The following is a 14,078-nucleotide window of genomic DNA, read 5'->3' as shown; positions in this document are numbered from 1 at the left end:
GATGAAAATATAAGTCATCATAAATCTCTCAATATGCCAACTTATTCTACCTGATAATTGATTTAAGATTTTTACACCCACATTAATTAGAAAGATGGACCTGCATTTTCTGTCATGTCTTGGCTAGATTTTAAGATCAACACCCTGCAGAATGAATCAGATACCAAGCCACCATTTTTTTTATTGTTGTTATATTTAGGGTCAGTTTATATAGATTAAGAATTATTTATTATTTGAAAATGCAGGAAAAAATGGCCTATTTTTAGGTAGAGAAATTCATTACAACTCTCCAGATTTCTTAATCAGTTGCTGATCTATTTATGTCCTCAATTTCTTGAATCAATCTTCATATTATATTTTTTGAAGGAAATCAATCAATTTTTGTACTTTAAATTGATCAGTCTTAACTGTTCATTGGACCATAATTATTTTAATTTCTGTTGACATATAATTTCTAATTTTATTAATTTCCATTATTCCCTTAAATGTATCAATAATTTATCAATTGTGTGACTTTTATTTATTTTTTAATTTTTAAAGTTTTTATTGGAGTATTGTCGACTTACAATGCTGTGTTAGTTTCAGGTGTACAGCAAAGTGAATCAGTTATACGTATACGTATATCCACTCTTTTTCTTCTTTTAGATTATTTTCCCCTATAGGGCATTACAGAGTATGTGTGACTTTTATTTTAGAAAACCATCTCTTGGCTCATTCTTATTCCCATTTTTTTTTTCTCATTTTGCAGTTTCCATAGTTACTGGGGTTTTTTTTGTTGTTGTTCTGTTTTTCAGTATGCGGGCCTCTCACTGCTGTGGCCTCTCCCGTTGCAGAGCACAGGCCCCGGATGCGCAGGCTCAGCGGCCATGGCTCACGGGCCCAGCCGCTCCGCGGCATGTGGGATCTTCCCGGACCGGGGCACGAACCCATGTCCCCTGCATCGGCAGGCGGACTCTCAACCACTGCGCCACCAGGGAAGCCCCATAGTTACTATTTTTATTGCTTCCTTTTTTCTTGTTTGGATGATGACACTGCTTTCCAAAACCTTGAGATCCTTACTCAGTAGCTTTTCATTTCCCCTTTTCTTCCTGATTAACATAAAGCAGGATCGGAAAGGAAAGCGGACACACTCTGAAGCTAGAGCGAGGGGTGAGGACCCCAGCGCTGCCATGTGACAGCGGGGGGACCCGGGATAAAGTCACTTTCCTGCTCTTAATCTCAGCATCACCATCTGCAGAATCCAGGTATTTCCTGGATTGCTGTGAGGATTAAATGAGATATAACATACCTAAAACACAGAGCAGGCCCTCAGTAAACAGCAGCTGCAACTTGTATTAACATCATCTTTACTGTTAGAAACATTTAGACACAAATTTTCATAAGAATTGCTTTGGCCAGGTCAAAGATTTTTCTGTGACTTTTACGTCTGTGTTCTCTCTCCTATTAGTTTGTTTTTGTTATGCAGAGATATGAAATTGCAGAAAGTATAATCTCTGCCGTTTGTGTTTAGTCTCGTTTGACAACACATGATTGATGTTTTGTTAAATACATTACAGATATTTTTGAAGTTATCGATTTTTTCTACTTAATTTAACGTCCTTTTAGTTCCCTCTTGTGATAAGCCTTTTCTTGGTCTTGACCTACCTTTTTAATATTACCGATGTTCTGTGTTTCACTTAACTTTACAGGAGGTGACACGTACTGCTCCATCATCTTCTAGCTGATACCCACACTGGGGACTTTTAAAATTTGTTTTCTTTTTTAAAAAGCTATTTACACTAAACAGGTCACTATCCATTAAAATTCCTCCTCTGAAGGTGGTATATTGAAGCTCTTAATTTGGAAGTAAAGACTGTTTCATTTTACATGGAAGAATAGCCAGGTCCTTAAAAAGCAACAAGGTCTAGCATAGGAGCAACACCTTCAGATAAAATCCTTTATCGTCAGAAGGGTCTCAGCATAAGCCTCCCGTGGCCCTCACCGCCCCGCCCTGCCCCCCGGTGTCTCACTCCTTCCTTCTCTGGTCCAGCAGGAGGGTTACGCAGTGGGCAGAGGAGTCAAAACACATCTATCACTTCAGGCTTCATAAGGGATCAAATTGAATGGACTCCAAAAGGGAGTGGGAATATCCTGCTGAGACCCCGTCCTAGTGCATCACCCCTCTGCAACTTGAAAACCAGTGGTGTGGCCTCCCTGTCACACTCTAGGCGCCTTGATGAATGGCTCTGAGGGTACAGGCTATAAGAGGTGCCAGAAATGAGCAAGTGGCCCGGATCTGGTTTATGCTCTTATTGTGGAATGAAAGAATGCTTGTCACATTAAAAGAAAACGAAAAACAAAAAAAAACATGTCTTATCAATTTTGCTCATCACAGAAACTGGTTTGAAAAAGATGGGTAGGGAAAAGATAAAAAAAAAAGGATGCTGCCCATTGCTAGGCATCCTCCGTGATGGAATTTCTTCTGAGTCTTTGTCTAGCCTGTTTGTTTCCTCACCTGTAAAGCTGAAGCTAACATGTGAAGGGCTTCAGGCCTGACAGCACTGGGGCCATATCAAACTAGCCCCAAAGCAAACACAACTGTGAGCAAGCACGCGGCACCTACATGATAACAGCGATCGAAATTCCAGGAGACCGTCAAGTTTGTCCCAGGCAGTTCATTATGGATGAGCAGCAAAGCCTGGTCCATCTTCAGCTCCAAGCGCCTTTTTTTCCCTAAGTCTGGTAAGAATTAGAAAAAAAAGAAAAAGAAAAAGAAGGCACCTGAAAGATGTGTCAGAGACAAAGTGCATCAGAGTGGAAAGTGGCTTCCCAGGAGCGCTTCTCAAATGCCAGGGGTCTCTTGTCCCTCATGCCATGTCCACACGGATGTGCACATGCACACACGCACCCAGTTCCCTTCCACACACATGCCTCTACTACAAACAAGGATTCAGTCAACACCATTCGCATCTTACAGTCACCAAGGACTAAGGTGTGAGGGGCACCAAGTTTAGTTGTTTCCATGCAACTTCTATTTGATAATATGACAACCTCATGAGCTAGGTATTTTCTCCATCCTATGGATGAAGAAATGAAGGCTCACAAAAATTACATAACTGCCATGGCCAGAGTTTTTCAGTGACATCACTGACGTGAACCCAATCTGTGTGATTCCGAAGCTCCAACTTTCCTGGCCCACATCACTCAGCTCTGAGCTGGGATGGACAGCTCTTAAGACCTGCAGGACCCCAGACTAGGGAGTCAGGACACGCAGAGCAGCAGTGTTCCTGGGGGATATGCACGCCCTTTACAGTCCGAGAAGCTCTGCCTGATGTCACTTTTGTTTGGAGTTCTGCATCTCCTGGTTTCCATGGCAGACGTGAGGCGGGGAAGGAGAGAGGGTAAGTCTGAAGGGCAGAAAGAGCCACTGCTCCATATTCCCTGGGCTTAGAGCTCATCACTTTACCAGATGCTCTTAGGGTACCATAAGGATGATGCATCTTCTTCCTTTCAGTCTGGCAATTTGGTAGGAAAACAGTGAACTATTATTGGCTAAAGTTAAAGCAAAGTGTTTCATCCAGATCAACTGGGCCATTTATATCTGTTATATTATATGAAAGAGAAATTACCATCTAGCCTCTAGGCAAAAGAAAAAAAGGGAAACTTTCTTTAATTTAATTTTTTATTTTATACTGGAGTATAGTTGATTTACAATGTTGTGTTAGTTCCAGGTGTAGAGCAAAGTGATTCCATTATACATATGTCCATACATATATCCATTCTTTATTTTTTAAATTAATTAATTAATTAATTAGGTTGCACCGGGTCTTAGTTGCAGCAGGCGGCCTCCTTAGTTGCAGCTTGCCAGCTCCTTAGTTGCAGCACGTGGGCTCCTTAGTTGCGGCAGGCGGGCTCCTTAGTTGTGGCATGCGAACTCTTAGTTGCAGCATGCATGTGGGATCTAGTTCCCTGACCAGGGATCGAACCCAGGCCCCCTGCATTGGGAGCACAGAGTCTTATCCACTGCGCCACCAGGTAAGTCCCCATATATCCATTCTTTTTCAGATTATTTTCCCATATAGCTTATTACAGAATACTGAGTCCCCCGTGCTATACAGTAGGGCCTTGTTAATTAACTATTATATATACATATATATATAGTAGTGTGTATATGCTAATCCCAAACTCCTAATTTATTCCTCCCCACACACATTTCCCCTTTGGTAACCATAAGTTTGTTTTCAAAGTTTGTGAGTCTGTTTCTGTTTTGTAAATAAGTTCATTTGTATCATTTATTTTTAGATTCCACATATAAGTGATATCATATGATATTTGTCTTTGTCTGACTTACTTCACTTAGTATGATAATCTCTAGCTGCATCCATGTTGATGCAAATGGCATTATTTCATTCTTTTTTATGGCTGAGTAATACTCCATTGTATATATATACCACATCTTCTTTATCCATTCCTCTGTTGATGGACATTTAGGTTGCTTCCATGTCCTGGCTATTGTAAATAGTGCTGCAATGAACACTGGGGTGCATGTGTCTTTTCAAATTATGTTTTTTTCCAGATATATGCCCAGGAGTGGGATTGCTGGATCATATGGTAGCTCTATTTTTAGTTTTTTAAGGAACCTTCATACTGTTCTCCACAGTGGTTGTAACAATTTACATTCCCATGAACAGTGTAAGTGTTAAGGGAAACTATTTAATAACACAACCAGAAAGGTAATAATCTAGCCTCTTTAATTTTGTAATATGAAAGCTTAATTCAGGGCTCCCCAGTACCTCATCTGGTTAATTCAGAAAATTCTTCACTGCAGCCAGCCTAAATCCCTCATTTTTAGCGTTTATCCTAATTTACCCTTATTTAGCTCTCAGTGAAGACAAAACACAGAGTATGTAACTTTTAATAATCTACTGAAGCATTTTTTCCCCTCCAGGCTAAGCAAAGCTTTATCAATCACTTTTTCTGTTCTTTGGTCGCCCTATGGCGAGCGGCCAGCAGAAGCAGCGTTTGAGACCAGGTGTATAACATGGTGGGTTAAGTGTGTGGACTCCACATTGGGCCAACTTGAATCTGGACCCCACCCTGCCTCAGCGTCCTCATCAATAAATTAGGGGTCATACCAGTGTGTGCTTCGGACGATTGCTGGGGAGGCTAAAATTGATAACACAAGCAAAGTGCTTGACATAGAACCTCAAACAAAGTAAGTGTTCGACAAATGATGATCATAATGCTCTGGGCCACATCCAACCAATGCAGGGGACAACAGGGGCTTCGTCAGAATCAGGAACATGTGGTTAAGTATTTTGAAAAGTTGTTTCTTCTCTTTTCATTTAACCTTATTTCCAATTTCCCCCCATTCCCCTTTTTTCCAATTATAAGAAATGATGCTATATCCTATATAAAAATGGCGCTATAGACATCTGAAAATCAACATGCTCTTCTTTCAACATAGTTCCTTAAGAATGAACTTCCAGGAGTGAAATTTTCAACCAAAAATAGCCTTTTAAATAGTTTTTGATATGTTTAGCCAAATTCCTCTCCCAATTTAATTGTGCCAGTTTACAAAGACAACTGTGGTGCTCATCAGCTCCCAGGTGACACCGAAAACGACACACTTACTGTGCTCCAGGTCCCAACAGCCTCGTGAAACATCTGCTGCTGTCTCCAGCCTCCAGATGAGGTATGGGAGGCCTGGAGAGGTCACCCACCAGAATGACTCACCAGTCTGGCCAGCACCCAACCTCTATGCTCCCAGTCTCCTGAGACTAAGCAGATCTGTTCCCTAGCAGCTGGGCCACTTTAATTTTTTTCCCTTGCTTTTTAGCCTGATGTATAGAAAATATAATTTCCTTATTATTTTAGTTCTGAACTAACAATTAGCAAGTTCGAACATGTTTTCCAAATGTTGACTATCAGTACTTTCCTTTCCTGTGAATTGTTGGAATGTTTATTTAACCACTTAGCCCCTGTGATATTAAATCTTTTGACATACTTGTCATAATATTTTCAAGTATTTCTCTTTTTCATTTCCCTTGTTCAGGTTTGAGAGCTTCCATTTGCAAATTTATCACTAGCTGTTGACCTTTTCCTCCGTAATTGTTCTATACAGCATCATCCCTTCGGAGCTGTAGTAACTACTGTTTTTATTCATACTTCTATGAGTCTTCAGTGGTGGGTGGAATATGGTTCTTGTTTCATGCTTAGTTTTTCCATGTGAATTTCAGACTTTGAAAGCTCTTAATTGTCATCAATATTATTTTATATAAGGTTGTATGAAGGGTTAATGCTAGCTGAACATCAGAATTACCTGGCAAGCTAAAAAAACCACAAAACCAGACTTCCCTGGTGGTGCAGTGGTTAAGAATCCGCCTGCCAATGCAGGGGACAGGGGTTCGAGCCCTGGTCCAGGAAGATCCCACATGCCGCGGAGCAACTAAGTCCGTGCGCCACAACTGCTGAGCCTGCGCTCTAGAGCCCAGGAGCCACAACTACTGAGACCACATGCCACAGCTACTGAAGCCCGTGTGCCTAGAGCCCGTGCTCCACAACAAGAGAAGCCACCGCAATGAGAAGCCCGCACATTACAATGAAGAGTAGCCCCCGCTCGCTGCAACTAGAGAAAGCCCGCATGCAGCAACAAAGGCCCAACACGGCCAAAAATAAAATATAAATAAATAAATAAAATAATAACATAAACAAATAAATAACAAATTAATAAATAATTTAAAAATAAAACAAAACCAATGCCCTGGCTCCACCCCAGACCTATTAAATCAGAATCTCTGCCCAACCACTATGATTTATTTTTTGTATTTTTTAAATTGAGGTATAGCTGATTTACAATATACTAGTTTCAGGTGTACTACATAGTGATTCAAAATTTTTATAGATTACACTCCATTTAAAGTTACGATAAAATATTGGCCATATTCCTCATGCTATACAATATATCCTTGTAGTTTATTTATTTTCTACATAGCAGTTTGTATCTCTTAATCCTCTACCCTCGTTCTTGCCCCTCCCCCTTTCCTTTCCCCACTGGTAACCACTAGTTTGTTCTCTATATCTGTGAGTCTATTTCTGTTTTGTTATATTCATTCGTTTTATTTTTAGATTCCACATATAAATTACAACATACAGTACTTGCCTTTCTCTGACTTATTTCACTTAGCATAATACCCTCTAGTTCCATCCATGTTACTGCAAATGGCATTATTTCGTTCTTTTTATGGCTGAGTAATATTCCATTGTATATATGTACCACATCTTTATCCATTCATCTGTTGATGGACACTTAGGTTGCTTCCATATCTTGGCTATTGTAAACAATGCTACTATGAACACTGGGTGTACATATCTTTCTGAATTAATGTTTTCATATTCTTCAGTTACATACCCAGGAGTGGAATTGCTGGATCATATGGCAGTTCTATTTTTAGTTTTTTGAGGAACCTCCAAACTGTTCTCCATAGTGGCTGCACCAATTTACATTCCCACCAACAGTGTAGGAGGGTTCCCTTCTCTCCACACCCTCATCAACACTTATTATCCTCCCCAAGACAACAGCAACAGACACTGTGAGTGTAAGGCCAGAGGATTCTGACACCTTTGTACCTTTTTGCATTATTTGAGCATTTTTTTAAAAAAACCAATGAGTCTGTGGGATTAGCAGATGCAAACTATTATATATAGAATGGATAAGCAACAAGGTCCTACTATAGAGCACAAGGAACTATATTCAGTATCCTGTGATAAACCACAACGGAAAAGAATATGAAAAAGAACGTATATATACGTATAACTGAATCATTTTGCCATACAGCAGAAATTAACACATTATAAATCAGCTATCGTTCAATACAATAAATTTTTTAAAAACCCAATGAGTCTGTAGTCTGTATCACTCACACACACACACACACACACACACACAAACACAAAGGACAAAATTCCTAAGCCATCCAATATGACGCTGAAATTGAAACTGATGCTCAGTTTCTAGAAAAAACTGCCAACAGCTGAACTTATAAATACCAGGGCAGGGACTTCCCTCGTGGCGCAGTGGTTAAGACTCCGCGCTCCCAATGCAGGGGGCCCGAGGTTCGATCCCTGGTCAGGGAACTAGATCCCACATGCATGCTGCAACTAAGAGTTTGCATGCCGCAACTAAGAGTTTGCATTCCACAACTAAGGAGCCCGCCTGCCGCAACTCGCCCTGCGCAACCAAATAAGTAAATAAATATTTAAAATATATATACCAGGGAAGCCTCAAGGAGCATTACATACAACAGACAATTCCTTCTTCCTGTCTACAATGTCTTGGTGAGGAAATAAACCAAACAAAGTCACATTTCAATAGTGCCCAAGTAACTGTACTGCTCGCATATTAGGCTTTTACTTCATTTCCAAATATTTAATTTCTGGTTCTAGCTCCCTGCTCGTAAGTGTCTTTGCTGAGCATATTTTAAAAGACATAGTCTACTTATTTTTCTTTTTTCTTTTCAAGTAAACTTGAGTCCACAAATCATATAAAGGTGGAGGTCTTAGTAGGAATCTGTCCCGCCCAAATTTGGCCTCCAGGTGGCACTAAAAGCCTGGCTGACTTGGCGACACTGCTCTGTGAAGGTTCTGGAGTGGATGGCTTCAGAACGGTACTTAGTACGCTCTCCCTCACTACACAGAATCACTGCTTAGAAACTTAACCTTTTTCCTACAATAATTATCAGTATTAACTGATGCTAAAGCACAAAAATAGAGCGTTGTACAGGATCTGTCCCTGACAAGTTGTGACAGGGCAGATTATGTAACCCCTTGAGGTCTGTTCCTCGATTATAAAAGGGAGTGACGAGACTGAGCTCGGGGGCGGGGGAGACACTGTATTAAACGTAATCAGCTAAGATGCTTTTTCAAAATTCATTTTGTTTTCTCCCTACAACATTTTGATTGAGGAGGAGGGGCAGTTTGGACCACACACGCTGACACCAAAACCCCCGCGTTCTGACACAAAGGTGATGGTGGGATGAAGGGAGCAGAGGCAAGTGGCCCCCAGCTCCCCAGGTGACAAGGAGACCTTCCCCAGCACTGACCGAACCGGGTTTGCTGCCCTTGGCTGATCCCACCACCTTCGACCACAGCATCCCCTGGGGAGGGCTTGGGACTGAGATCTTCTAGGGCCCCGGGTCCTCGTCCAAGGGGTCTAGCGGGAGGCCCTGGAATTTGCCTTTTTTTCCCACTTCCCTGGCGAGCTCGGAGACCAGGCAAGCTGGGGAAGCGCTCGCTGAGCCGAGGTTCAGCTCTCCTCTCCTCCCTGCCGGACATGAGCACTGCCCCCGCCGAGCCCTCCCAGGCCGCCGACCTCGCCCGGGGCCCCCCTGCAGACCGCGACCCCGGCGCTCCGCCCGTCACCATGGAAGCGGAACAACCCAGCGGGCCGGGGAGGCTCGCTCGAGATCCGACACCGCGCCTCGGCCGCCAGCTCCCGCGCCCGCCGCCTCCCGCGCGCTCCCGCTGCGCCCCCGGCCCGAGCCGCGGTGACCCCGGAGCCCAGCGCAGCCGAGCAGGCCTCTCCGTCCCGCCGCGCACGGGGCTGCGCGCTCGGGCCGCGGCTCCGGCGGGTCCCCCGCAACTCCTCCGTGCGGCGGACGGAGGGGGGCGCCGGCCCGGCTCCGATCAGCTTTGCATTCGGGGGCGACAGGTCTCCGGGTCAAAGGCACTCGATGAAGCCCGAGGAGCGCCACTCGCGCCCTCCTGCGTCCTCCTGCGGGTCGGCCTCCGTGCAAGAGCCCCGGCCCCGCCACGACAGCGCGGCGGAAACGACACGCGAGTTCCGGGCGCTGCTCCTCCCGAGCTGTCCCGCGCGCCGCCCCGGGGAGGGGACAGTCGCCGCCCCGCGGGCCCGGCCGGAGGGCGCACTCACCTGACGTCGGGGAGCCGCCGGGGGCCAGCAGCGCGGCGCTCAGCACGGACGCGGCCAGCAGCAGCGCGGCCAGTGCCCGGCCTGCGCCCCCCGCCCCGCTCATGCCGTCCGCTGCCCCCACGCCGCCGCCGCCGCCGCCGCCGCCCTCCCGGGACCCGCGCTGCTCGGCCGCACACGGCCGCACGCCCGTCATCGCCCGGCGCTCGGCCCCGGGGGCGGCGCGCGAGCCACCGCGGGGGCGGGGCGGGGGCGGGTCTTCCGGGGGAGGGGAGCTCAGCGTGCCGGGAGCCGCTGCACAGGGTTTTGCTTTTTTGGTTTTTTTTTTTTTTTTTTTTTTGTCCTGAGGAGAGACGCGTGGCGTCGGGAAAAGAGGGCCCCGCAGGCCCCGAGCCGCCGCTCCGCGGTCCCTCGCCACCCGCTGAGCGACATTCCGCTGAATCCCTGCGTCCAGCCATTCGCCATACAAACGGATGTTAGTGTCCTCTGTCCACTGTTCTCAGTCCCAGCCCCCAAGGCGTTTGCTATCCAGAGGGAGAGTTGCGACATGAAAGCCATAAAAGCTGTTGAAGAGTTTTACGGTGGAGTTAACTTTCAGGAAAGTCATGGTCATGAACTATCTAATAAAGGTCAGTCACATGGGTTTTCTCAGAGAAAACAAACCTCTGTGCCTGAAGGTCAGGAAGAAGTTCAGTGACTCCTTTTTCCCTCCTTGCCCGGCCCCACTGTTCAAAATCCCAGGAGCTGAAGGACACTGGTGTATAAGGAGTGTGACAAGACCATCGCCAACTAGACACCTGCTGTCCAACAGCTTCTCTGGTCCCCACAAAACCAGAATGGGCCACAGGGCCCCTTGGGTGGATGTGCCCTTCTCTGCTTCCTCTTCGAGGATGGCTCTTTCAGCTCTGTCACAATCCTCCGTGCCCAGAAGAATCTGGAATTCCTGTCTTAGGGCTGAGCATGGCTGGTCCCTCTACCTAGAACACCCCTCCCCCGACACCTCACAGACCCTCCCTCACTTCATTCAGGTCTCAGCTCACCTGTTACCTTCTTCCCCAATACCCCTATTTAAAACTAAAACATTCTCTATCCCTGTGTCCTGCTATATCTGCTTTGTTTTTCATTCTACTCATCTCTAGCTGACATTATAATGTGTATTTGTTTTTCTGCTTCCTTTGCACTAGAATGTAAGATCCATGAAGGCAAAGAGTTTGTCCTGAGGGCAAGAACCTTCTCTGTTAAGCTATAATGCACAATAAACAGACACCCAGTCTTGTGGCTTATTTCAGCAAAAGTTCATGTCTTGCTCACATTCATGTCCAGTGCTTCATCTCAGCAGGAGCTTCTACCATGACTGCAGCCGTGGAGAAATGATGTAGCAAATCCTACACTGGCTCCTGCCCAGCAGAGATGCCTGTGACTGGCATTCACTGGCCAAAGCAGGTCATATGATTCCAATGTGACAAACACATGCAGAAATAAAATTGGACAAAATTCAACATCTATTCAACTCTCAACAAAATAGGAATAAAAGGCAACTTCCTCAATCTGATAAATGGCATCTATGAAAAACTTACAGCTAACATGACACTTGAAAGACAATATTTTTTGCCTAGAATCAGGAACAAGGCAAGGATATCTGCCTTAACCACGTCTACTCAACACTGTCCTAGGGGTCCCAGTCAGTGCAATAAGGCAAGAAAAAGAAATTAAAAGCACATAAATTGGCTTTGTTCAAACATGACATGATTATATATGTGTAAAATCTTAAGGAATCTACAAAATAAAAGCTGCTAGAGCTTAAAGTGAATTTAGCAAGGTCACGAAACTCAAAGTCAATATACAAAAATAGATTTCATTTTTATAACCTAGATATAAAAAATTGAACTTTGAAAATTTTAAAATAGTATTTACAGTAAGTTTTTAAAATGAATACGTAAGTAAATTTAACAAAAAATATATAAGCAACAAACATGGATGGATCTCATAAACATTACACTGAATCAAAGAAGACAGACTCAGGGGGCTTCCCTGGTGGCGCAGTGGTTGAGAGTCTGCCTGCCGATCCAGGGGACACGGGTTCGTGCCCCGGTCTGGGAGGATCCCACATGCCGTGGACTGGCTGGGCCCGTGAGCCATGGCCGCTGAGCCTGCGCGTCCGGAGCCTGTGCTCCACAACGGGAGAGGCCACAACAGTGAGAGGCCCGCATACCGCAAAAAAAAAAAAAAAAAAAGGTTTTGACAAAATTCAACACCCATTTATGATAAAAACTCTCCAGAAAGTAGGCAAAGAGGCAACCTACCTCAACATAATAAAGGCCATATATCACAAACCCACAGCCAACTTCATTCTCAATGGTGAAAAACTGAAACAGTTTTCTCTAAGATCAGGAACAAGACAAGGTTGCCCACTCTCACCACTATTATTCAACATAGTTTTGGAAGTTTTAGCCACAGCAATCAGAGAAGAAAAAGAAATAAAAGGAATACAAACTGGAAAAGAAGAAGTAAAACTGTCACTGTTTGCAGATGTCATGATACTATCCATAGAGAATCCTAAAGATGCTACCAGAAAACTACTAGAGCTTATCAATGAATTTGGTAGAGTAGCAGGATACAAAATTAATGCACAGAAATCTCTTGCATTCCTATACACTAATGATGAAAAATATGAAAGAGAAATTAAGGGAACACTCCTGTTTACCATTGCAACAAAAATAAAATACCTAGTAATAAACCTACCTAAGGAGACAAAAAACCTGTATGCAGAAAACTATAAGACACTGATGAAAGAAATTAAAGATGATACAAACAGAATGAGAGATATACCATGTTCTTGGATTGGAAGAATCAACATTGTGAAAATGACTATACCCTCCAAAGCAACCTACAGATTCAATGCAATCCCTATAAAACTACCAATGGCATTTTTCACAGAACTAGAACAAAAAATTGCACAATATGTATGGAAATACAAAAGACCCTGAATAGCCAAAGCAATCTTGAGGAAGAAAAACGGAGCTGGAGGAATCAGGCTCCCAGACTTCAGACTATACTACAAAGCTACAGTAATCAAGACAGTATGGTACTGGCACAGAAACAGAAATATAGATCAATGGAACAGGATAGAAAGCCCAGAGATAAACCCATGCACATATGGTCACCTTATCTTTGATAAAGGAGGAAAGAGAATACAATGGAAAAAAGACAGCCTCTTCAATAAGCAGTGCTGGGAAAACTGCACAGCTACTTTAGTTTTGCTTGAAGGTAAGGAATGTGGACTTTAAAGATGTAAGAGGCACCATTACAAGTCACTAGGAACAGCCTCAAAGAGCAGCTTCTTTGGGCAACAGACAAAGAAGAGACTGGAGTTGTGTGCTGTGGTGTGGGTGTGGTTGAATCATTCACTGGAGTCACCAGTCAGCCTGGGATGCGTGTGTGACTCCAACAATTGCTGGTTGAAGATGTGAGAATACAGCAAAGCTCATTGTGTTCGTAATGTACTCCACAATGGCCAGTCCAATTGCTATCCATTTTTTGTAATCTAGAGGCTTAATTGAATGATGTGACAAAATGATGTATGAGAATTAAGACAGCGAAATTCTTTATTTCTGGGTGGAAAGATATACCAGATTAGATTTATCTGTTTAAAAAAAGACAAAAGTTATCACTAAAACCCCATTTCCCATCTTGTACTGTTTGGATTGAGCTTGGGGAAGAGATGTTTTTCTTAATTGTCTACTTTGTTTGAACACTTTTTCTGTGGTTCAAGTGCTGTTTTGTGGGTTGGGACCAAACAGGTGTCAATAAACTTTAAAAACAAGCATCAAAAAAAAATGGGCAAAGAAAACAAATGAGCAGAGGATCTGAACAGGCATTTCTCCAAGGAAGATATACAAATAGCCAATAAGGACATGAAAAGAGGCTCAATATCATTAGTCATCAGGAAAATACACATCAAATGCACAGTGAGTACCCTGTTCATGAAGGAACAGGGTAGACTGATCCTGTTCACTGGAAGACTTAATACTGTTAATATGTCAATACTACCCAAAAGCAATCTACAGATTCCATGCAGTTTTCATCAAAATCCCAATGGTGTTTTTTGCAGATAGAAAAAAACATCTAAAATTTATATGGTCTCACATACTCAATTTCAAAACTTACTACA

General features: G+C 43.7%; 1 protein-coding gene across 1 annotated transcript in view; it reads right to left on the bottom strand.

Moving 5' to 3' along the window:
- Window positions 1-10,103, bottom strand: part of HGSNAT (heparan-alpha-glucosaminide N-acetyltransferase) — a 47,345-nt gene extending 37,242 nt beyond the window's left edge. The window contains exons 1-2 of the mRNA XM_060086067.1: window positions 9,911-10,103; window positions 2,603-2,718 (exon numbers count right to left, since the gene is read on the bottom strand). Of these exons, the coding sequence (XP_059942050.1) occupies window positions 2,603-2,718; window positions 9,911-10,103 (309 nt within the window). The remainder of the gene's footprint in view (window positions 1-2,602; window positions 2,719-9,910) is intronic.
- Between the last annotated feature and the right edge of the window lie 3,975 nt (window positions 10,104-14,078).

This window comes from Mesoplodon densirostris, chromosome 20, assembly GCF_025265405.1.
Source record: "Mesoplodon densirostris isolate mMesDen1 chromosome 20, mMesDen1 primary haplotype, whole genome shotgun sequence".
In the NCBI taxonomy this organism is placed as follows: domain Eukaryota; kingdom Metazoa; phylum Chordata; class Mammalia; order Artiodactyla; family Ziphiidae; genus Mesoplodon; species Mesoplodon densirostris.
The sequence above is the reverse complement of the archived record's forward strand: the minus strand, read 5'-3'. Positions and strand labels throughout refer to the sequence as shown.